Genomic DNA, 24,172 nt, shown 5'->3' with positions numbered 1-24,172 from the left:
TGCCCGTGTTTCTGACGTTAGCCCCGCGCGAGATGAGGAGCTGAGCTACTTCGTCATTATTAGAGCACAAGGCGACGTGGAGTGGTGTCCATGTCTCTTCTCCACCCTCCTAATAGTCGTAGGCCCATTCGCGTTCAATCTCCTCCCATTCCGGACGCGGAGGCGAGCAACCGCAGAACCCTGTAGACTGGCGTTGGAGATCAGCGCCATGGTCCAACAAGAGTGTCACGATTTCGAGATGCCCCCGCCCGGCCGCTATGTGCAACGCGGTGTATGCACGAGTAACCCTCTCGCGCGACTCGACCATCTGGGCTTCCCACTCGCCATCGCCTTCGCTGAGTTCGACACATTGCCCAAGGCCCTGCCGGTCGTCCTCCATGTCTCGGTCGTTGTGTTGGTGGTTTCCAGGGGGCAAATGATCGGCGTCGGCCCACGAGAGGTGCGAACTTTCGTCACCAAAGACGATGCGTTGGGTTGGCACGAGAACATCAAGCTGAAGGCACCAAGGAGTGATATGTCCTGCATAACGAGACGGGATACCTCGTGCATAACGAGATAGTTTGTTTTGAGGGGTTGAGGAAACACCCTCGTTCCATGTACTCTTGTGGTGAGACCACGTTGGAGATCACGTTCGAAGATATCATTTGAACGATATCCAGAACGGGCCTGAGTAGAAAAACTTGAACTCAGTGTTCGGATCCGCACCGCCGTAGCCAAGGGCCTTGAGAATGTAACAGCACAGCCGGTATGAGCCGCCCAGGCCAGAGGCAGTGCCTTGTACTCTTCCACCCCGAGTCGAGATGATATTCGGCAACACCACGAAGCCTGTGGCTGGTGAGGGTGAGGGTGTACAGGGCCCCAAGGCCCTTCTCCATTGCTGGATGGCACCCCTCAGGCATTTCCCGGAGTGCATCACATATCGTTTCCAGTAGCTCGTTCGAGAGAGTCGTGAGGGTAGTTATTGTCGATTTTCGCCAGTGGTGAGGTACAGTGGTAAGGTACGGTCAGATTCTGCTTTCCAGGCTTACCCATTAAAATTGCCAACATTTTAATCGCGTTTCCCGCTTCACTTCGCGAATACAACAAATGCAGCTTCCCCCTCATCCTATTTCATCCATATGCCTCATTCAATTTCTTCTCATTGCATCATACTCTCCAGTATGAGTGGAAAACGCCACAGAAGCGTCCTCAAGGATATTCGCAAAGGGCACCCCTCTGCTATCTTCAACAAGCTGGTCTGAAGATGAAAACACCGACAAAAGCGACTGTTGGGTCAACAAGGCCAAAAAGCAGTGGCGGCTATGTCCCGGTATGCAGTTCTAGTTACCTTACGGTGACCGTATCATTCCTGCTAATTAGATATTGATTAGATACACTACGAACAACCTGGTGGCAGGTCGTCTACATACTGATTACATATAGTTACTTGGGCAGTAGCTCGCAACATGGATCCTCATCCTGGAGATGCTATCTCGCACCTCTGTCATGTCAAGGCTTGCTTCAACCCTGCTTACTTGCTTGTAGAGCCTGTTGTAGAAAGTGGAGACCGCGAAGGTTGTCTGGAACAGCTCATACGCTGCTCGCGCCATCCCAACTACAAATCAGGCGAATCCGGCTAGCCAGCAGAGCTCAGCCCTGAATTTTTGTCCGCTGGAATCAACTGGATCGTGTGTTTGTATGTTGGATGGCTGGTGGCATATCGGCATACGGAGATGTGGTTGGTAGGAGGAGGCTGTGGCTTTTCATATTTCTCGTTTGATCTCGTAGAAGTTTTAAGTTTTGAAGTGGTTCATCTCAAAGCATCGGGACGGCCCCGCTCTTTTCAGCTGACGAGGCCTTTTCCCAGCCAACCAAACGGGGCTGTTGATCTCTCGCTTCTGCAGATGACCTCATCCTGGAGGACACGATAAGGGCGATAAGCACCCAAAGGGGCATAGCGGGGTGTGCCAAGGACGCATCGGCAGGAAATTGACTGTTGGCTGACGCTGAATTCGACGGGATTCTCGTTTTCCCCGTGGGCGGCTCAGCCACCGTGCCTTTGTTTTTGTGCTGCCATGGCTGCCCCTGGTCGCTGCATCTGCCCAACTGCTTTGACACGAGCTTTTCCCAGGCGGCGCTGTTTTCGGCAGACCCTCCCCCCCACTCGCCATCGAATTGCCTGTCTCCATCCATCATCAATCAGCCATCAACCTCCTTCTAGCTTTTGCGCAATTGATCTGTTCTTTGTTGATCTGTCTGTCTTACCAAGAACTGTTGGATGGCATCGTGCTAGGAATCTGTCGGTCGCTGTCAACAACAATCTCTGTCACTCGTTTATTACTCTTGTGCCCTTCTCACCTAACCCCAGCCAGCCCCCGTCGCCCGCTCCATCTCCGCTAATCCAATTGGGACGAACACTTTCGAAAGCTTGAATGCGCACGACCATCGATTCGGAACCTCGAACCAACGACCGACCGTCGCCGTCGCCGTTGCCGTCGCCCGTTATCGAGGGCCGCCCGGCCATCCTCGCGCTGACTCAGGCCTGGCCACCGTTGGAACCACGACAGGAGAATGCAAGTCTGAACAAAAACTGGGCCAAAACCACACCGTCGCCGACCGTCTCGTTTGCTCGCCAGCCGCCATCAAACCGTCGACCACTCATTAACAAGCTCCGACCAGCCTTCATCCCATAATCCCGACCGATCCAAAGCCCTTCCGCCTCGGCCGGGCTTCCCATCAACCAAGATGCGGCTTCCATCTTTGAACCCTCTTTTCGCCGTCTCCACTCTCGCTACCCTCCTTCTACCCGTCGTTGTCACCGCCGAATCTGTCCTCCGATCGAGTTCGTTGGCCGCCTGTCAGGCAAGCTCGGGCTTCACAGCCAGTCTCTTCGATGTCGTCTTCACGCCCAACAACAGGACCGTTGCAATCGACCTGCTGGCCACATCATCCATCGAGGGCTATGTGTTGTTCGACATCACCATCATCGCCTATGGCTACAAGGCAATTCAAACCACGGTTGATCCCTGCGAGGCCAAAATCATGGGGTTATGTCCCATGGTATCAGGAAAGATGACGCACCCCTTCAACCTGGGACCCTTCGACAAAGAGGCGCTCGATGTCATCCCAGGCATTGCCTACACATTCCCCGACTTGGATGCGACTGTCAGGGTCTACATCAACATGACGTCCGGAGAGAACAAGGGTCAGACCATCGCGTGTCTGGAGGCCGATGTATCCAACGGAAAGACTGTTGATCTTATTGGCGTGAAATGGGCTGCGGCTGCGGTGATCCTTGTGGCTTTCATCGCATCCGCCATCGTTGCGGGCCTGGGCTTCACCAATGCCGCCTCCCATATTGCTGCCAACACCTTGGCTCTGCTCGCCTACTTCCAGTCTCAGGCCATGATCGGCCTCTGCAGCGTCTCGCTACCTCCCGTCGTGCAGTCATGGACTCAGGATTTCCAGTGGACTATGGGTATCATCAGGGTCGGCTTCATCCAAACCATTCTGACATGGTACCAGCGCTCCACTGGCGGAACAGCCTCCGTCATTTTCGACACACTCAGCATCGTGTCGGTTCAGGTTGAAAAGATGAAGCGCTCATTGCCGGTGCTGGAGCCTGCCGTCCAGGCCATTCAGAAAAGGGTGACCGATATTGCTCACCACGCCAGCACTCTTGGAAAGCGTTCTTACGAAAAGACCGAATGGGGCAGCTACATCGTCTATGGTATCCAAAGAGTTGCCTTCCGGGCCCGGATTGAGACAACCAACCTGTTCTTGACCGGCATCACCTTCTTCTACATCTTGTGCTTGGTCTTGGTCATTCTGGTACTGCTGTTCAAGGTGGGCGTGGAATTGGCTGTCAGGCTCAAGGTTTCCAAGGGCGACCGGTTTTCCGAGTTCAGGACCGGCTGGTTGACAACCTTGAAGGGCATCCTCTTCCGCCTTACCTTGGTCTGCTTCCCCCCTGTTGTTATCCTTTGCCTGTGGGAGTTTACGCAGGTCGACTCGCCGGGCGCCGTTGTTCTCGCCGTGTTCTTCCTTTTCAGCATGCTCGGCGCCTTGAGCTACGCTGCTTTCAAAATTATCCAAATCGCCCGGCGCAGCGTCGCGCTCCACCGCAACCCAGCCTACATTCTGTTCTCGGAGCCTCGCGTTCTCAACAAGTGGGGCTTCTTGTACGTTCAGTACCGCGCTTCGGCTTACTATTTCATCGTCCCGACACTTGTCTACATCCTGGTCAAGGGCATGTTTATTGCGCTGGCCCAACGCTCCGGTGTCGTCCAGGCTGTCGCCCTGATCATCATTGAGGCAGCTGCCCTCATCACCGTCAGTGTGATCCGTCCCTTCATGGACAAGTCGACAAACTCTTTCAACATAGCCATTTGCTCCCTCAACTTTGTCAACGCCATTTTCCTCTTCGTTTTTACCGACGTGTTTGGTCTTCCCGGTCTTGTGATTGGAGTGGTTGGTGTCGTTCTCTGGATTGCCAACGCCGCCTTTTCGCTGATCCTCCTGCTCATGCTCATCATTACCACGGGTATCATTCTGTTCCACAACAACCCCGACACACGATACCAGTTTATGAACGACGACCGCACGAGCTTCATCAAGTCCCAGACGCACATCGCCACGACCTCGGAGTTGGATGCGTTGGCCGCTACAGCGCGCGGAACTGGCAAGACGATCGACTTGGACGATGACGAGAGTGCCCGGTCGAGCCCTGCCAACGTCGGTGGGCTCCCACGCCCTGGCACAGCAGGATCCAACACGAGTCCCAATCGGTATTCCCTCAAGAGCGTCAGGGACTCGGCGAGGAATAGCGTGAGGAGTTCCATGATTGTTCCAGGCGGCGTCTACATGTCGGAGAAACCGGGTGGACAAGGCCACCACCTGAGAAATCAGCCCAGTGGGAGTGTCAGGGCACCGAGCCCCTTGACGGCGTCGGGGAGCGACGGCAGTTTACCAAAGACTTCGTCACCACCAAAGCCGCAAGGTGGAAAGTGAGTCTCTAGCTCAATATTGGATGATGCTTAACAGTCTTACTAACGGTTTTGGCAGTCAATGGCAACGTGGCGCCGGGTACGACTAGAGCGGTTACCCGCGTGATTTCCTTGTTTTTCGATATTCCCTTGAATCTGTTTGCATATCCGGTATTTATTTCTGTTTTGCTATGGGCCGTAAATCTTTTTAGTGTCGCGCCGCACCTCGTCGTCAATCTGGGAAAACCTTCCCCTTTCATTTTCGCTCCAATGTCGTCGCGAGACAGACCGCGTGTATGGGTGGGCTGTTGGTCATGCCTTTGCTGTGTTTGGGTGAGGAGGGACATTTGTGTATATAGACCCTGCTCTGTTATTTATGTGGAGGGATAGGAAGGGACATCATCATCAACAACCACAACTTCTTGTCTATCCTTTGAAAGTTGGAAATATTTGTCTGGGAAAACAGGTTCACCTCTGTTATCATTTTGTCATTTCTGTCTTCAGATACCTCGCGAAGGAGTTTCCGGATGTAGATAGGGGCTTTGTGGAAAAATGGACTCCTCTTGGGTTTTTTTTATATCTCCGGTTATCGATCTCTGCTGCAAATTCGTTTCTGTTTTATATTAGGTTGACACCTTGTACATGTAGGTTCTAGGTAGCTGCCTACATCCGCTTAAAAAGTTGGAGCACTTCCAGGTTGTAATCAGGGGAAGTGGAATTGACTTTGTGTGGTGTGGCGTGGTGTCCCTGTCTGTGTGCTTGATCGAAAGATGGGGTGGGCCTGGGGAGACAGAGTGGAGGCTGCGCTACAAGAGAAGATGGTCAGGACAAAAAGGAAATTGTCAACGACGTGGGCCTGATTCGAACAGACGCTCCCGAAGGAACAAGATTTCTAGTCTTGCGCATTAGACCACTCTGCCACCACGCCTTGATGTATGGAGTGCAAAGTGGGGGTTAAACTGATGGAGGCACGAAGGAGAGAGGCGAGACACATTATCTTTCTTGATAGGTGGATGAGTGGGTGTTGATCTTGAAGAGAAGATGATGCCATCATTGATGTCTTTGCTATTTGTCTCTTTATTTTCATAATAGACCTAGGAACAACGGCCTAGAGAGTTCAGGGGTACTGCTTCAGAGTGTGAAGCAAAGCCCAGGAAAACCTATATCAACAAAGGCCCAATTTCAGTTTTGACCAGCGCGAGTCTCCAATCGTAGAAAACCCCAAATTATACTCGCCCGATGCTGTTGTGTCCATTCCACTCAACTTTTTGCGGTTATTTTCATTGAAATGATGATGCTACTGCCCCTTGACATATGTTGTATAAATATTCCGGCATATTCAACCCGCTCGCTGATCTTGAGTTGCGCTTTCATCTCCACAGTCCCCGTTCAGGCCCATGGCCTGCGGGCTTCGACCATGCCCCGAGCATGTTGCACAATATACTGCTTGTCGAGTACACCGCCCTGATGGACGCACCTCTGACGACCCAACTGCTGTCATCTCGTAGGGCAGACGTGTGCAAAACGAAAAAGCACCGGAGGAGAATACCGTGCAGGAGCTACTATCTACAGCCTCTTGTCAAGGCTATAATGGCTTCAGAAGACGACCTGGAAAAGGAACGGGCCGATGCGGCTTTACTCTCAGCTCATCGGTTTGGTTTACCCAGAACGGCGCTTTGGTGAGTGTGATAGCACAAGATGAGATGGGCAATTCTTGTGTAGATCCAGGGGCTAGACCGGCTTCGGAAAGCCGTGGTCTCCTTCTCCTCGCAACCGCTTGCTCCCTCAGCCCCGTAAGGTCGCAGCAAGGGACCTTGTCTCCGGCGTGCTCCAGTCCATGAAGCTCGAAAGGGATTCACCCTCTACCACACGGACCTTCCGGTTGCAGCGCAACGGACCACTGGCCACCCCATCCACCACCACCTCCGCTCTGCTCCCAACCCGAAAAAGCTCACAACCCCGCTGACTCTGCATTGGATCGACCTTACCAGTCACGAAAATCTGGGCCAGGTCCGAGCCCGGCTAGCCATCAACAGATAGTTCATCACCGTCCCCGGGACACGTCGATCTCGCCAGCGACGACGCTCGGGCGACGATCGATTGGTCGCCCCGGGCCTCCGGTCCGAGTTGTGGGGGGGTTTTGCCAAGTCAAAAAGAGAGGGAAAGAAAAGTCGCCATGTTGTTCCCGGCCCAGGAACGAAACACTGTCGGGCCAAAGAAGCGAAGCAGAAACACATTAAATGCTTCAGCGCCAAATGTCGGCGAGTGCTCAAAAATTTCGCGCACAGATGACGGGACACTCGGCTCCAGGGTGGGCACTATTCCCGGGCCGTCCTAGGTAAGGTACGTAGGGAGAGAGCCGCGGATGCATGAGAAGAACCGTCTGAGGGAAGAGCGGCGGAGAAGGGGCTGCAGCTGTCAACTAGTCAAACGTCAAAGCGACAGCAGTGAGAATTTAGAGACCTGCCCATTCAAGCCTTCAAACATAGCACGAAGGAAGCAGCGTGATGGCAAGGACAGAGCGCATTGTCCGCTGAGAAGACCAATGGCAGGGATCAACGCTGCTGCTTGCCAGACCCCTTTTCTTTGGGAGCACCCGGGGAACCGTCGCCACCGTTTCCACCACGATCGCTTGGGACTGCTTTTTGATTGCGTTTCCTGCAGATGGCACGATGTTCGCTAAAGATTAGTGGAAGACAAAATTCTAGCATCGTCCGCCCGAATCCTCGGCAGAATTTTTCAAGCACGTGCGCGTCAGTACGGTGGGTTCGTGCCACAAGGTGTGGTATATCGAACAGTCAAAAACAGAGGGGGAAAAGGTCGTGGTTGTATTCTCAAGCTGTAGTGTGCTACCAAAACTTACCAAACTATACTGCCCTCAGGCGGGCCCATCGTGCCTGCCCACACACGCCGAAGAGCACCCAGCTGCCATTGTAGGTAGGTGAGGCGTCGAGGCATTCCCAGCAATCAGGGAACCATCCCATTGGACCCATGGCGTCGAGGTGGAGAGAGCAATCTCGAATGTCGTTGCACCAGTGCGTTGACTGTTTTGACATGTCCGGACCCCTACACGAGGTCAGACCTCAGGTGCTCGGACGCGCTTTGGCCCCCTCGACAGTTGAGCTAATGCGAGGCCCAGAGGGGAAATTTTCCACTAGATTTGCGGCAGGCAACATGGGAATCCATCAACATGGAGACGACATGGAGCCCCGGATTGCGAATCGGGTGAAAGATTCGATCTTGCTTGGTTGCAATGGTGGACTCGGTGACCAACCGAAACCGATGCCCTGGGACGATGATAAGAGCGTGCCGATCCCCCAGATCCAGGGCCATGACAGCTCCCTGACATCTCATCGCAGATCTTCCACCACCTCCCTTCGTTTTGTTCGCTGCTGTCTGTTTGCTTTTTTTGCTGTTTGTGTTGTGAGCTAATGCGCCGGGACGATGGATCCAACAACTTCGGGCGCCTCGGGAAGCGCCAGCGGCCCTCCTCCGGGAGCCTTCGCCGGGCCACCTGATCCAAGTCTCATCCCCTCCGTACCCACCGATGCCGCGAACACGGCTGCCCACTCCTTCGCAGCCGCCGCCGTCACCCTCAACATCATATCCTTCATCCTTTTCAGCGCCCGGTTGTGGACGAGATCCTTCCCGGTCTTCCACATGGGATGGGATGACTATGTCATCAGCGCCGCCTGGGTCCTCGTCCTGACCAACTCCATCCTCCTCATCCTCACCGTCCCCTACACCTTCGGCGGTGACCCCTCGACCTTTACCCTCGCCGATGTGATCTACTCCAACAAGCTTGCCGTGCTGTCCCAGCCCATCTGGGCCTGGTCCATGGCCGCCATCAAGATCTCCGTCGCCGGCATGCTTCTCCGCCTCGAGCAGCGCAAGTCTGTCCGTCACTTCCTGTGGGTCATGATCGCCCTCCAGGTAATTGTCAGCATCTACGGCACCCTGGCCGCCGTCCTGCAGTGCATTCCCCTCCACGCCGCGTGGGATCTCCTCGGCCTTGTCGCCGACGCAAAGTGCTGGAGCAAGGGCGCCATCCGCGTCAACTCGATCTGCATCGCCAGCTTCAACATTGTCACCGACGTCATCTTCGCCCTCATGCCCGTGACCTTCCTCCGAAAGGTTCAGATCCCCCTCCGGGAGCGTATTGTTATCGGTGTCCTCATGGCTCTGGGTATCTTCGCCTCTGCGGCGTCCATCGTCAAGGCGACCATGGCGGCCAACTTTGGTCTTACCGAAGACCCCAACTTGGAGGGTATCCAGATGGGTACGTGGTCGTTGGTGGAGGAACAGGTCGCCTTCATCGCCGCTTGCATTCCTTGCCTGCGCAAGCCTTTCCAGCAGGTGCTGCAGCACTTTGGATTGACGACTGCCAACGCGTCCACCAAGAAGACAGGCGCCACCGGGTACGGCCGGATGAATGGGACCAGCGGGGTTAGCAACGTCAATGGCGCGATCAGAATGAAGAGCTTGACCAGCAGCCGGGCGCAGAGCGAGGAGGACATTCTCGGGTCGAATGGGCAGAACGGGGAGGCAGAAATCTGGCGGACCACAGAGGTGCGTGTGGATCTGGAAGGGGGCAACTCGGTAAGGGAAGAGACCATAAGGGAAAAGATCTGAGATGATTGAAGGGGTTGCATTTCATGATGGCAATACACACAATAGTAATCAGCAATACATGCATATTTTCTCACCTTGGAGTTTGCTGCACTCGAGACTCACACACCAACAAAGCAAGTTCCAGCCGTCGGTCGGTACCATGTCAAAAGATCAAAGTGATCGGCGAGCCCTACACGATCGCCAGCAGCGATATCCCTCACACAAACCTACTCGCTTTTGTCAGCTGAATTCAGCCGCCTTATTTCAAATGGATCCAGATCATCCCTGTTCGTCTGATCGCTGAAGCGCCTCTTTTTGCCAACCGTGCAACCCCCCAGCTGGGGTAGGGTTGGATATGAGTGTTGAAATTGATGTGGCGCTTAGCACCACCACCCACAAGAGGCTCGATTGCGAGGGCTTCAATTTCCGGGCCTTCAATTACGTGGGTGTTGGGTGCGGCTGGAAATGGCTATGTAGTTGATGAAGCGCAAGGTTGGTTCCATAGGTATGTGACATCAACCCATTCACTCAAAACTCCATTGCTACCATGTCAGTCTGGCATGAGGAGCCAAGGGAAGCTCATGGTATGCATGATTGAGAATATAGCTTCAGAAAGCACCAGACTGGGGGGGTTTGGACGAAGAGAGATGGGGGCGTTCAGAGTCTTTTTATTCAACTATGTTCGCGTAAAAGATCCAGTCACCCTCTCTATCTCTTTACTACTTGCAGTAACATGCACACCGTGAAATCCCAGCCCAATCGCAAATGCAAGCTCGGCACGTCCTAGCTCCTTCATTGTCTTTGCATCCAAACACAAAAGGTAGCTTGTTTTGTCAAACCCATCAAGAATAATGCTTAAAAGCACTCCGTCATCCTCTTCTTGCTCGGTGTTGGAACCTGTTGGTAGTCTCGGTACAAAGATAGCTTCGCCAGGACTGTGTCCCTTTGGAATATCCCAAAACAGAACCTCCCTAGTTTGTGTGTCTGTCTTGACAATTCCATCCATCATGGTGCTCCTGCCCTGATAAGGCAAGCTGTAGATATATCGGTGCTTGCGTGTCGCAAAGAGCGGATTGATTGTTGGCAATTCTCCCGCGTGCGGAGCAGGTATTGCAAATATTTTCTCAACCGGCACAAATCCCGTCGGATTGCTCTGTTCCAGATATAGGGAAAACCTTGTGAGGCTAAGCATTGATCCCTTCGCCCTCTCCTCAAGTTCCCAAAACCGCTCGGTAGCTCCATCCCTCTGCAATATAACGTCGCAGTACATCTTCTGAATGACGTCGAGGTTCCGATACCGCATCATGTCACAAACGATCCGTCTGCCATCATCCTCTTCGAATGCATTCACCGAATGGAAGAAAAAGCCCGCGTCGGACTCAAACCGTCCCACAATCCCTCTTTTTGTGTTGGTGCGGTCAACTACAAACCACTTCATCTTCTTGGACTCATCAAAAGGCTCCATGGCGTCGACGATATTCCCGGCCCAAGGGATCTTGACTCCTCCCCATCCGATATGCGACGCTGGAATGCAAAGGACAACAAAGTGCTGCGTCAGAAAGAAACTGTGAATATAGGCTGCGTGCACACCTTCTCCCCTCAGCTCGGCAATGATTTCGGTCTGGCCCGTCGATGCGCTGACGCAAAAGACTCGATAGACAGTCTCTCTTCCAAAGTCTTGATTAAAGTTGTAGATGTCGCCGTTCACGGGATCTCTTTGTGGATGGGCGCATGAAAGAGGCCCCTTGAGTGAGGGGTGAAACGCCGACTGTGTTGCAAAGCCGATGGGCTCTAGGGTTTCAGGGTCCATTTGCTTCATTAGATTATTGTCAGTTGTTGCCCACACACTTTGGGGGAGAGGGACTCGGTGGCCCCCTGACTGGGGTGCCCTCCCGACCGTAGTCTTGTTGCCCAACAAATTGCCTGATTCCGATTCCAGTCCAGGTGGGTTCGGCAAAATAGCCACACTGACATTCTCCATCCATTTCTCCCCGTGAGGGATCATCGCAGCTTGCCACATCCCCATAACCTTTGAGAACAATCCGAGACAAGGGTCGCGCTTCTGACCAAAGCTGAGGTACTTCATGCTTCCAGTTTTCCTAATGTGTTCGACGAGATGGTCCGATTGCCGACGAGACGAATAAAATACTTTGACTTTGCTTTCATTATCGGGGTCGGGGGTAATGTCGAAGCGGTGAGTATGCGCCAGGCCATCAAACCAGTGCTCGGTGCGGTATGTTCCTTTGGGAGTGTCATCGATGGTGTAGATGCCCGGCCCTGTGCGATAGAGACTGCCAATTGCCCACAGGGGAATGTATCCTGAAACTGGAACCTCAACGGGACCTCGTTCTTCACCAAGGCCCTCAAACTGATCACATGCATGGTTAACTATGGTTGCTCAGTCCATGATGAGCTCGTCACTTACACCTGCTTCATTGGGCCAGTCGCGATAGGCACCGCTCTGGAAATTACGAAGTGCCATGTCATAGTCTCGTTCCTCGTCATCCTGATTCCTCAGCAACGAAGCTTGTTGTCTTGACGCCATTGCACTGGTTCGGAGAGGTAGTTAAGTTGAAGAGAGGTGTCACGATGACCGAAAAGTAGTCAACAAGACGGTATGCTCCGTTCTTGATGGGAAGACAAAGATGGTGATGCTGAGAAGTGGGTTTGCTGTTTACTCAGAAAATAGCTGCAGGCGACGGATCGCAAGCGAGAAATCCGATTGTGATCATGGTCTCAGGAAGGTGAAGATCGCGATGCACAAAGCCAAGCTTTCGCGGTGGGGTTTTATGAAGTACATAGGCAGATGGAGAGGACGGCACCCTGGATAAACATCTCTCACTTAAGAAGAGCAATACAAGCAATATAACGTCGTAGCTTGTCCTTATAAAGGGCCTTGACATGAACTGTTCTGGCTGGGAAGATGCCTATCTCTTTGATGCCTAGCGGTTGACTGGCACCAGCGGCTGATTAGTAAGCAGGCAGGTAGACCCCGCCAGCTGCAACAGTTTGCTTGGTTGTGCGACTTGTGCAAATGATGGGGTAATGCGGAGTATAAGTGCCGAACTGTGGGGAAGCCGACAAGGGCCGAGGAGGATCATCCGAATCTCCAATTGGGATTTGGAGACACTTGCAAGGTCCCGGTCGTCGTGATATTTTAAAGTCACACAGCAACCGTCCGAACCCCTCTTGTTAACTGCACGAGGCAAAATGAGCAATCTCGACTCGACCCTTGCCGGCCACGCCGTGCCAAAACCAGGAGCGTCGCAGCCTACAAATGATGGACTGGATCTGATTGAGGAGCACATCCTCCCCAAACTCGACCCCGAATTTCTCCAGTATTTCATCGACGTCATCGCCAAGCAACCGCCCGCCCACACAATCCCCATTGAGGAGGTTCGCAAAAGTCCTCAAAAACATCAGCCGCCTTGTGCTCTCGATTCTTCTAAAGAAAAGGGCGTAGGTGACCATGTTGTTAGCTCGCAAGATGGCACAAGCATCCCGGTGCGAGTCTACCACCCGGTTGAAGACGAGCGAGGAGTTGTGCGACCCGGCCCCCATCCTGTGCACCTAAACTTCCACGGAGGCGGCTTTGTGCTCGGTGACCTGCACTCAGAGGCGGGTCTGTGCTTGGTGATGCGCAGGGCCGGTGTTGTCGTGGTTGATGTCAACTATCGGCATTGTCCAGGTACAGTCTCACAAATGTTGTTCGGGCCGGGTGCCAGCTCTGACTCGGTCGTGGTAGAAACGATATGGGGCAAGTGCATCCAGGATGCATGGGCCGCGCTCAACTGGGTCCGTGATGAACATGTCAGCCTCAACGTCGACCCCTTCTCCATCTCGATCGGCGGCGTCTCCGCTGGCGGTCACATCTCGCTAGTCTTGCAGCACATGGCTAGAGATGCCGGGATCCCGCTTAAGCTGTGCATGCCCACCGTGCCCCCCACCACTGACTGCCTCAGTCTCGACTACTACACCCAATCTCCCTATCCGTCCTTCCACGAGTTCCACCAGGGGCCAGTCCTGCCGTGGAAGCGGATCAAGTATTTTGGCAACCAGTGCATGCCGCGAGACAAGCTGCCGGAAATCAGAAAGATGTGGCCCGACTGGTGGCTTGCCCCCATGCGTGCTCCCAACTGGAGTGGGTTATGTAATACCTACATCCGCACCGCAGAAGTGGATCCGCTGCGGGACGAGGGAGAAGCCTATGCAATGAAACTTGTTGCTAACGGCACCATGGTCACTCTCAAGCGGTACTTGGGATGTCCCCATACATTTATGTACTTGGGCGTCCTGTCACAGAAAAGGCAGTGGGACGAAGATAGCATCCATGCTCTCAAGGTTGCCCATGGGTTACGGAAATAAGGTACCTATTCTACACTTCCACCATGTAATAATAGACCGGAAGCGGATACAAGCACTATTTCTCTCTCACGGACTCATTTTCTTATATACAGCAAGACATCCTTACGGTACACCCGATGTTAGTGTCCCTTACTTCCTCGCGGGATAGCGCTCTCCTTGGTCCCACTGCGTCGGGTTAGCTTCTGTTCGACCCAAGCCTCTCATGGCGTCTTAAACACTTACATGCTCGACAATGCATCCTCCCTCCCACCGGAACCGGTCGACAATGGTTCCAAAGCCAGGAGCCGAATAGTTTACCCACGACATGTTGCCGCGGATGGTGCTTCGGATGTAGCGGTGTTGAATGCCGCCCCACATGTTTCCAAGGATGCTCCAGGCCGATGCGTGTCCATTCTGAGCCATTGGGTTGTGGTTCTAGGGATCATGTCTTAGCAGAAATAACGCGGTGCATGTCCAGGAAACTTACAATATAGTCGTCGACGATGAACTCAAAGGCACGGCTAATGTTCTTTCTGGAGCCGACAAACACCTCGACGAACTCGGCGAACCGAGCATCTGTCTCCTCCTGAGTAGGGGCAGGATCAGTCTTTCTCACGCATGGAGTAGGCCGACGGTTTTGGCGGGCTTCCAGCAAAGTGCTGGAAACGTCCTGCTCGGCAGCAGCAACGGCATTGGCTTCAGGGGCAGCAGCCGGAAGCGCAGCTACCGCCAACGGAGCAGATAGAACGGCGACAATGTGAGAGAACTTCATTGCAGAAAGGTATGTCTGCTTGACGAACCCACCAGCGAGTGATGGCAACATCTACCTCATCTGGTTTATGTATTCGAAGTTCACGTCGAAGCGAACGCGGGGAACAGATCCACAACGTCTTGGCCACTATACATTTCAATTTGGGGGGTATCATCCCGGACAATTTGCCACATGGAAGATTCACCACATCTTTGCATGTTTGACTTGGCATATTTCGAGCGGACAAATCTCAGACCTTGTTTCCCAACAAGGCGAGGCTAGCTTGTTCCAGAGCGGCAAATATCACCACGTTAACATGGCCAAGAGAAGGGCTGACATCAGAAACACCAAATGTCATTCATCCTTTATAGGCGATTAGTGCTGATGTAACTAAAGATAAATGCATCTACTGTGGTACACCCTGCTCCCGCTCCATCGAGCATGTGCGTCCCCGAGCAAACTCCTTCCCTCCAGCCAATCCGTGGTATCTTTGGCTAGATCACACCGGCCGCAATGCTGTGACCATCTCAAGCAACATTCTCCCGGACTTCGGAGCGACCCTTCTCCCCACCGAGGGAAATTGCGTCCGCGTTCTTCTCGTTGAGAACCTTTTCGACAGCGGCGTTGGCCTGGTCGGCAAGATACTTGTCCTCAAACACTGCCTCGTTGTTAGCCCTGTCCAGATGATGCCCATAGTTTGCGGATGGACTTTTGACTTACAGAAGGCCAACTCCTCCAGAGTGCGACCAAATGTCTCGGGGAAGAAGAAGTAAACAAACACGACCTCGTAGGCGAGCCAGCAGCAGTAGGAAATGAGATATCTCCAGCCCACCGAGTTGAGACCAATGGGGTTGACAAAAGTGGTGAAGAAACCGGCAAGACGGCCAAAGAGCTGGAAGAAGGCGATACCGGAAGAGCGCTCAGCATAGGGCCACACCTCGACCATGTAGGTGTAGGTGAGAGCGTTGTAACCCATGTTGTAGCAGGGAGAGTAGGCGTAGATGAAGAAGAGGGTCGCAATGTTGGCCGCGTTGTTGGGCGTGCCAGCTTGAGCGGCAGTCTGGGCGCGCTCCATGGAGATGGTCCAGGAAATGTAGCAGAGAAGCAGAGAGATGGTGCAAGCGAGATACATGACGCGACGACGAATCTTGGTGACGAGGAGAGAAACGGTGGCGCCGCAGACAAGAGACCAGCAGGCAATCGAGACGTTGATCTTCTGGACATAGGTTGTGTCGGTGAAACCAATCATCTTGAGAAGATCACCAAGGTAGTATCTTGGGATTGGTTAGTGCCCGGGTACCGAGAGGAAGTTAAGGTGTCGGCGAGCCACTTACGAAATCAAGGTGTTGCCGGACCATTGTGTGAAGAGACCCAGCATGGTGGTGATCAGAACACGACGGCGCATACCGGCCGTCTTGAACAAGTCCAGCCATGACTTCTTGGCCGCCTCCAACTCGAGCTTGATGGTTGTCTGCATCTGAGCGAACTCGGCCGCAACGAACTCGGCGCCGCGATCAGATTCGCCATGGTACTTCTCCAAGATCGCAAGAGCCTCATCACCACGATCCTTTGTGATGAGCCAGCGAGGCGACTCGGGAAGGAAGCTGTGTTCAAGACCACATTAGCGAACCGGAAGAAAGCCCAGGAAGACGGAACATACAAGACAAAGGTGATTTGCAAAAGAGAAGGGCAAATCTGCAAAAGCGATGGGATTCTCCAGGCCCAGTCGCTCTGGATGTTGTTGGTGCCAAAGCAGATGGCAGCAGCAATAATCTGACCGACAAAGTAGGCGACGTTGAAGAGCGAGGTCATGACAGGACGCTCCTTGGGATAAGCCAACTCTCCGATCAAAGACGAGCCAGAGACAATGCAGGTGGGAATACCGAAACCGAGAATCATACGGGCGACGATGTACATGCCGACTGTTGTACTTTGTGTCAGCTTGCATGTTATCGATGGGTCTGGCGGAGACATGCTTACCGTGGACGGAGAAACCCTGAACGAGAGCACCGATAACCATGACGACAGAGCCGCCAAAGATGGACCAGCGACGGCCGAACCTGTCATTGATCATGGGGATGAACGGAAGAGAGAGAATAGCACCGAGAGAGTAGGCAGCGGCAATAATCCCCTTGAGAGCACCTTGAGGATCATTGAAGTCTGCATTGCAAACAAAACATTAATGCTTGAACCCCAAGATCTGGTTCAGCTGGGAACCACTCACAAAGTTTCCAGAAGGGGACGATCTGCAGAGCGTTGATCATCTGCGAGTCGAAACCAGACGTCAACTCAATACCCATGCAAGTGGGAAAGAGCATCAGGTAAAGGTAAAGCAGGTTGGGCTTCTGGTAGAACCATTTCTTGTCCTCGTTGGCAAGCCGGCTGATGATGGGATCCGACTTGCCGGTCACGCCAGCACCGTCGCCAGCCATGGTTGCTGTCTTGGTTTCTGATGTCGCGGTAGCAAGAATACAGACAGGAGGTTCTTAGTCGCAATAGAATCGACTAGGGGCAGGCCACACCCTTGTGTGAAGATGGAGGTAAGGGGGAGGGTGAGGAGAGAAGAGGGACGGGGACGGCAGGAAAGGAGCAGGACAGCGCCATTTTAATCCAACCGCTCTCGCGGATCATCCCCAAGCACATGGTATGAATTCAATATAGCCTGCAGAGGGTGTATCCATGACCCCGGGATGGCCATGGGCCACTCAACTCTCGGGGTAACCCCGTCCAATAAACGACGGTACGTGAGCGTAGGTACAGAGGAAAATCTATTCCCAGGAACGGAAAGGCGGTTCGCTCACTTCCTTTCCACTGATTCTGGTTCCCGCGTCCCATCTCGATATTGCTACCTGCCTGCCCCCTTACCTCGGGCCAAGTCACAACATTCTCCTCGATGTAGTCTCGTCCAGCCCTGTCCGCCATGGAATCTGCATTTTGCCTGCCATCTTCCAGGAGCTATTGCCCTGTTCTTGTGATCTGGGACATGCGGAGTGAGCGGGGATAATCGGCTGTCGATGCCTGCTCTGATGGTTGGGCGGAACTTGTGAATTAAGGTGGTGGAGATGCAAACATGGGGTCTTGCCGCCCCATGGGGCAATGGTGATCACTCCATACCTGATGGATCCAGTCCAATGGAACGGCGTTTCCATGTCGTCCCCATTCGCCAACCACCTGCGCCGCGCACATAGTGTTGGGTATTAGTGAGGGACAACTGAGGGACAACTGAGGGCCTGATATCCCGTCTTTGCTCCTTGACTTGCCGTAGGCGGTGGGTCGTCCTGTCAAAAAGTGAATGCCTAAGTCCACAATCTCTTCCCTCCCTCGGGGTAGAGTGGGACCCTCCATACAAGATGGGAAGTCAAGAGTGGAACCGCGTGGGATGGATGGATGCGACACCCTGATGGAAATGCGAGCACGGAGCAAAGTTCTTGTTGAATTCAATTCACTGTACAGCAAACAATCGTTAAAGTCAGCCAGGGGCCCCTGATTCGTGGCGAGAGGTACCGAAGCTTGGCAAACGCGGGGACGCAACCTTCCTCTTTTCCTTCTTGCGCTTTATGGCCTGGCTGACAAAACCTTTGCAGAGCAAGCAGATGTGATTAGAGTGGGACATCGAGCCGCCTCCGCCGGGTAAATGCGACGGCACAGACAGGATTCTCACGACCAAGCCGGCTCTGAATGCTCGTCTTCCCGCTAGCGTCCCTCACTTGGAACTGGTGTCGGCAAATAGAGCTGCATGCCCACTGTCAACGAGCCTTTTGTCCCGTCTTGTAATCGGTCCGTGGCCGTGAGGAGCCAATGCCTGGTGCATCAAAACCAGTCTTGTGAGCGCCTTTTGCGCCTCTTACGTGCTGTCAACCTGTTAGTTCCGGTACTGGATTCCAGAATAATGCTCCGAGCAGACCAGCGATGCCGTGACAAGAAAAGGTCAAGCTCTGAACGAATCTCTTGCCCGCGACGCCAAGAAGGGTGGCTAGAATCAAGCAACGGAGCGCTTTACCCCAGCCAATGGGACACGGGGGAACACACAAAGGCGGAAAGGATCTTCCCCCGCACCACACGGCCCCACGTCCGGCTGGCCCTCGGAGCTGACAGAGCCGGGCCCTCGGACTCATAACGCCAAGCCTTGCCATCATGGTCCGTCAGCGCGTCCGTCGTTTGCGGGATCGCACCGGACTCGTTGCCATCGAGAGATATGAGCATACCAACCCCTGTTTTGATCTAGCTTCCGCCTGTTGGTGGTGAGGATTTTGTGTTCACATGTTGCTCGGTGTTGGCCGCCGGCAGTCTTGATGCTGAAACGGATAAATGCCATCAGTTTATCCTATTGGACAAAGTTCGCCCCCAAGTTCGGTGAACGACAATCACGAGTTGAGTGCCAAATAGCGAGGATAGGTGAGGTGACCAAGTGCATTCTGTTGAGCATTTGTTGGTCACGGTGGGAGATGCCCAAGAGCGTGGAAGGTTTTGTTCTCCGAGTATTGGCGGAGGAGCTCCCATGTTGCATCTTTTAATTTATTTTCCATTGGTCAAGTGCATGGCACTCTTCCCGTGCTACCCGGCAGGATTCGACTCCTCGTAACATGCTCCATCTCCAAGCGAGCATCCAGGCCAAGCCCGGATACAGTGTCGAGCGTCAAGCTGCGGCTAGCATATTGAATTTTAATTGCGCTCTGCAATCTGTTACAGTTTTGGGCCAGAAGTATGGCAGCTTTGTAAATGTGAGGCAGGATACCAATCAATGGGGAACTTTTACGTGAGGGGTGCATTCGGTTAACGGTAAGCCTTAAGGTATTTGCGGAAACTTTCATGTTTGAGGCACTCAGGGTGTATTTGCTTTTTCGGAGTGAACCCTTACATCCAGATGACTGGAAAGCATGTCGCAGGGGAGACAAGGCATATGGGGATCAATCTATGACAACTGATGGGGGCCGGGGGCAAGTCTTGTAAAACGAACCATATGTTTGCTGTGGTCTGCAGGAGTAGCACGTTCTCCAATCATTTCAAGCGATTCACTATACCGGATGGAGAAGACAAATGCGAGCTACCCAAAGGGCTGGATGGCAAGGCGTTGCGGTTTAATGGTGATCAGACTTGGCGTACATTCCATGTCATGGCAGAATTGAAGGTTGGCACCAATGTCCTGCTCGATATTTGGGTGATTGGTCCATCATTTCGGTCAGCTGGTACAGGCCTCAGTATGTATGTGAGAAGGAATATGTGTCTGCCTCGTGAATATTGAGTCCGGGTGAAGGCCCCGGCCTTCAATAGTGTCAACTACCTACCTAAGTTGGAAAGCTCTCCTCGGTCACAAATAATCTAGGTGTACACTGGCCCTTAAGAACCTTGACCCCAAAGGACCTGGAGCTTGAAACCACTCACTGTATCGCTATCTCGACATTTCATGTTGAAAAGAGCATGCCAAGGTCCGATGTGGGTGTAGTACCTACCTGGTTACACCCTTCGACAGTCTCGGCAAAGGGCTATATTTCTCACCCCCAAACATTCAGACACTTCCTTCACCAGAGCGCCGTTGCAGTTCCCCTTGCAAGGCTCTTGGAGTTTTGATTTGACTCGTTCTCAGCGTCCATGTCTTTGAACTCTTGGAATTATCTTTTAAACCCTCAATATTATCAGACACCTACATTGGGGGGCATAGGTACCTCTATAGGTACCTCTATTGAAATCGGAGAGGGTTCACAGCTTGAACTTTTGAATATTGACTCAGTTTAGCTCCACGGAAGACTACGGAGAAGCGAATATATTTAGCAACAAGATTGCTAGCAAGGGAAAATACATCGACAGTGGTAATAAGAGCGGCGTTACTAAGCTACACTCGAGATCGCCAAAGAAACCCCTGGATAAAAACGGAGCAACCCAGGCTGTTGTTGATGTATATTATATATTAAGATTAATTGTTCACCTACCCACCTGGTATTATAGTTCTTGATCTATAAGTACTAAGGCAGTGCCCCTAACACAAGCTCAGTACATCTAAGTTTTCCCAAGACTGTGGATATCAATGAAATACTAGGGCCGTCATGGGAAACCCTTAGTAGAAAAGCAGTTTGTGATATGATGTTTCATGTCCCAAAAGTTCGCCTCAACACCTTCGCCATGCCAACCCAAGTTGCAAGTTATATACATACAAAGAGGATTACCTTTGTACCGACATATTCAACCGCCCTTACTCACATAGTAATCTCCATTTTCACACGTCCCTTGATTGGTCTGGTGACATTGAGCAGATAGTCCAATGTATCTTTATCACATCCTTCGACTGCAATGACCACTTTGCTCACATCTTCATCATCACCGGACCCCAACTCTCCTCTCACATTCTGTTCCGATCGCGGGACCTGCTCTGGTCCCGCGGTGGATTGGATAGGCTCTGTGCTATAGCTGTCCGTGCCCGTGGTATCAGCGAGAAGGAGGGTCGGGTCAAAAGCAACCATTCCCTCCATCTCTACATCCCCCTTCCCTACATCATGGTCATCAACGGTGGCTGTGGTCGTCGTTAAGCCGGCCGTTTGAGGATAGGTGCTTGTGGAAAGATGAAACCCAGACAAGTGGTAAGCTTGCGGGGCAGCAGACGCTGAAAACGGATCTTCCCAGGTTGAAGACATCATAGCTGTATCGTGATGCAGCCCTGAACTGTGATGATCCAAAAACGACGTCAGCGATAATGGATCAACGCTTCCTGCGTGCTGAGCTGTGGTGGTGGGTATGAGGGAGAAGGCTGAGGAGTCAAGCCAGTCCGACGCGTTGAAGTCTGCTTCAAGCTGCTCCACATGCGGATGTCCCGTCCCCAAGCTGACTTCAACATGTTGCGAGTGTGTGTTGGACTGCGCCACTACTTGATCAGACGCAGCAGACACTCTGGAGCCCTGTCTTGAATGCAGCCTGTGTGATGATGAGCCGCTATGCGTACTGATCGTTGTGGCTGCTGTTGTGCCGGTTCCATCATCACTCGCGTCGCCAGCTGATATGACAGAGCTGGTGTCAGAGCCATCTTCATCCTGAAAGACATCTTGATGGCTGGGGTTGTTTAGTCTGCGCATGAGAATTGTGTAGCGGTTCTTGAGATCGATCCGTGATCGCGATGGGTAGTGACTGTGCTGAATAGCCTTCCACTCCCGTCCTCTTTCTTGCACAAGCGAAAGCAGCAGCTTGTCCTGGAGCATGCGATTAGCGGAAAGCACGCAGTACAGAAACGGGATTACACACCTCTTCCGTTGTCCACTCTCGATGCTTTAATCTTGGGTCGAGCCCATATTGCCACCTTTTTGCACATTCTTTTTTGAACTTTGCTGTTAGCAACCACGGCAATCGTCTAGGTAGTCGGTGGATCAACAATGTCAGGACATACGGTCAGGGCTCCGATAGCCCACCTCAGCAGCGATGAGTGGCCATCTTAACCCATGCTTTTCTACAGCTGATTGGAGTCGACGATCTTCTTCGGGGTCCCAGAGTCCCTTCTTCAACCCTCCACAGACTTTGTTGACCCATCGTTTGCGACAATCCTTGTTTGTTCTCCCCGGCAGCTTGGTGGCTATCCTGTGCCAATCTCTGACATTTCCCGTGGTGGCTGTGATGGAACCCAGTTAGACGGCAATGAGACAGGCCACGCAGACGGGACGCATAACTTGCATTGTTTCATAGCTTCTTCATAGAGGATGCTATCTTCTTCCTCGGTCCATCGTTTGCGGCCGCGTTGACGAGTTCTGTTCTCATCTTCCATTCTTGCTCTTGTCGGGCCTCGGTGCCGATCTATGTCCAGAGATGTTCCGGTTGGCGTGAGGGTCACAAGGAGCAGTGGAAAACAGCTATTCCAAGTCGGGTCGGATTTGGGCAGTCTGATTGAAGAGATCAGACTAAACACTGGATTACTCGTCGTCTCAAAATATCAGGTTTTTATTCCAGGTCTCCAGCGTACCGGAGGCTGCTACTTATGTATGGGGACATTCATGTTGTTTGAAGCTCCACCCTGCCACTCCATGTTGCTGATACGGTAGAGGTGCATATCGTGCAGTGTAACCCACGTTGCCTCACCCAGGTAGGTGTGGCGGGAAAACAAACAGGGACGAATCTACAAGGGAGGGACGTACTCGAGAAGGGCTAAGATTGTCGGAGGGGGAGTGCCGCAACACCACTTGGTGGCCAGAATGGATGGAAAACGGTCATACGTTGGGCTGGGTTACACTTAATCCCCTAACCATTAACCATGGATTTGAGGGCATGACAAAACGCCGGTCACGGAGGTTAGCGCCAGCCCTGAATACACCTCTGCCAGGTTTCCTTAACGTGTCGATCACCAGCTCAAGCTTTAAGCATACCTTCCCTACGGGTCTGTTCCACACAACACTGTAGGCGTTCGGGGTTGCAACAGCCTAACCGAACATCTTAGCAAATATCATCTTACCGACCCTGCCATGTCACCCTCCTTTTTTCCGTCGATGAACCAAACTTGTCTCCATATTCGGTGAAATCCTGCCTATCGTATTGATCGCGGGTAGAAGCCGGGCCAAGTTGCATGGTGTCAGGATCGTGTGAGATGCAGACTTTCCATGCGTCTCCTGAGGCTCCGAGCATCGTTTATTTGACTTGGACGCGGGGAATGACGTACCATACGGCTCGTGGCGCACGAATGACAGAAGATGGGAGGAAGCTTGATTTCTGTCCTGGGTTGCGACGTCGGCAACTTCCGTCCTGTCCATCATGAACCGTTGTAACAGATCACCGAACAGAAAGTCGAGACAATAGCTACGGAGATATTGTAGCAGTTGCCGTTCTCAGTGTCTTTGGACAAAAGTGAACCCACTTGCCCATGTGGCAATTGCAATTCCGTTCATCAGATGGTGATTAATGGCTGTGGGGGGTGGGCGTGAGTACGCTCAACGAGCATCGTTCGGCCTGCCAGCTCAGGAAAGAGCAGTGCAGATACCAGAGATAGGACTTAAAAGATGTAGAGTTCGGTTACAAACTCCGACTGGTCGCCTCAGTAATGTCCGAATGAGCTGGCGATAGGGGAACAGGAACAGAGCCATCAAGGTGTGGGGGGAAGGGAGCTGAGGCGACAGCTCGTCAACGCCATTTGCAGGGGTGCTTTGGAGGCGGCGCGCTACTGCATTACCCTGGCAGCTTTCAGTTGTCGTTGGCTCCTGGCATGACAAGCTGTCCTGACTGGAGCACTTTGGGGTGTGTGTGTGGGTAGACTAAAGTAGCCAACCCAGGCCCAATCCTAAGAATGCCTCCCCCATACCCCACCACATTCTTTGCCAAAAATTATCACGCCTTATCTTCCACGGCCTGATACCCCACTCCCCCCCCCCCGACTAAAAAGTATTTTTTACCTCAGAAATCACCCGATAACTGACTAATCCCCTTCCCCCCCCCTTGACCCTTCACTCCAAAGCCGACAAAAACGATTTACAATCCACATTAACCCACCTCCCCTTCCGTAACGTCTAATTCCTTCCCCTCCCGTTACCTTTCGCATTCC

The 24,172-nt window shown here is 52.8% G+C and overlaps 8 protein-coding genes across 8 annotated transcripts, besides 1 other annotated feature; 4 read left to right on the top strand and 4 right to left on the bottom strand.

Moving 5' to 3' along the window:
- Positions 1–208: 208 nt before the first annotated feature.
- PODANS_4_303 (uncharacterized protein) lies at positions 209–559 on the top strand (the record flags this gene model as incomplete). The annotated part of the gene is made up of 1 exon (XM_001903579.1): positions 209–559. The coding sequence occupies one exon, from the start codon at positions 209–211 to the stop codon at positions 557–559; it is 351 nt and encodes a 116-aa protein (XP_001903614.1).
- A 2,003-nt stretch (positions 560–2,562) lies between these two features.
- PODANS_4_300 (uncharacterized protein) lies at positions 2,563–5,074 on the top strand (the record flags this gene model as incomplete). Its single annotated transcript, XM_001903578.1, has 2 exons — positions 2,563–4,985; positions 5,044–5,074. Coding segments are annotated over 2 exons (2,454 nt in total), but the record flags the coding sequence as incomplete, so codon positions are not given.
- Positions 5,075–5,810: 736 nt separating this feature from the next.
- Positions 5,811–5,892, bottom strand: a tRNA (tRNA-Ser).
- Positions 5,893–8,408: 2,516 nt separating this feature from the next.
- On the top strand, positions 8,409–9,596 carry PODANS_4_290 (uncharacterized protein; the record flags this gene model as incomplete). The annotated part of the gene is made up of 1 exon (XM_001903577.1): positions 8,409–9,596. The coding sequence occupies one exon, from the start codon at positions 8,409–8,411 to the stop codon at positions 9,594–9,596; it is 1,188 nt and encodes a 395-aa protein (XP_001903612.1).
- Positions 9,597–10,251: 655 nt separating this feature from the next.
- PODANS_4_280 (uncharacterized protein) lies at positions 10,252–12,120 on the bottom strand (the record flags this gene model as incomplete). Its single annotated transcript, XM_001903576.1, has 2 exons — positions 10,252–11,943; positions 12,001–12,120. The coding sequence occupies 2 exons, from the start codon at positions 12,118–12,120 to the stop codon at positions 10,252–10,254; spliced, it is 1,812 nt and encodes a 603-aa protein (XP_001903611.1).
- Positions 12,121–12,785: 665 nt separating this feature from the next.
- On the top strand, positions 12,786–13,940 carry PODANS_4_270 (uncharacterized protein; the record flags this gene model as incomplete). The annotated part of the gene is made up of 1 exon (XM_001903575.1): positions 12,786–13,940. One exon carries the CDS (start codon positions 12,786–12,788, stop codon positions 13,938–13,940), a length of 1,155 nt encoding a protein of 384 aa, XP_001903610.1.
- A 210-nt stretch (positions 13,941–14,150) lies between these two features.
- On the bottom strand, positions 14,151–14,691 carry PODANS_4_260 (uncharacterized protein; the record flags this gene model as incomplete). Its single annotated transcript, XM_001903574.1, has 2 exons — positions 14,151–14,354; positions 14,422–14,691. 2 exons carry the CDS (start codon positions 14,689–14,691, stop codon positions 14,151–14,153), a joined length of 474 nt encoding a protein of 157 aa, XP_001903609.1.
- Positions 14,692–15,197: 506 nt separating this feature from the next.
- PODANS_4_250 (uncharacterized protein) lies at positions 15,198–17,102 on the bottom strand (the record flags this gene model as incomplete). The annotated part of the gene is made up of 6 exons (XM_001903573.1): positions 15,198–15,328; positions 15,391–15,944; positions 16,005–16,274; positions 16,331–16,592; positions 16,651–16,830; positions 16,895–17,102. 6 exons carry the CDS (start codon positions 17,100–17,102, stop codon positions 15,198–15,200), a joined length of 1,605 nt encoding a protein of 534 aa, XP_001903608.1.
- Positions 17,103–20,861: 3,759 nt separating this feature from the next.
- PODANS_4_240 (uncharacterized protein) lies at positions 20,862–22,411 on the bottom strand (the record flags this gene model as incomplete). The annotated part of the gene is made up of 4 exons (XM_001903572.1): positions 20,862–21,845; positions 21,898–21,965; positions 22,040–22,258; positions 22,321–22,411. The coding sequence occupies 4 exons, from the start codon at positions 22,409–22,411 to the stop codon at positions 20,862–20,864; spliced, it is 1,362 nt and encodes a 453-aa protein (XP_001903607.1).
- Between the last annotated feature and the right edge of the window lie 1,761 nt (positions 22,412–24,172).

This window comes from Podospora anserina, chromosome 4, assembly GCF_000226545.1.
Source record: "Podospora anserina S mat+ genomic DNA chromosome 4, supercontig 1".
Taxonomy (NCBI): Eukaryota; Fungi; Ascomycota; class Sordariomycetes; order Sordariales; family Podosporaceae; genus Podospora; species Podospora anserina.
The sequence above is the reverse complement of the archived record's forward strand: the minus strand, read 5'-3'. Positions and strand labels throughout refer to the sequence as shown.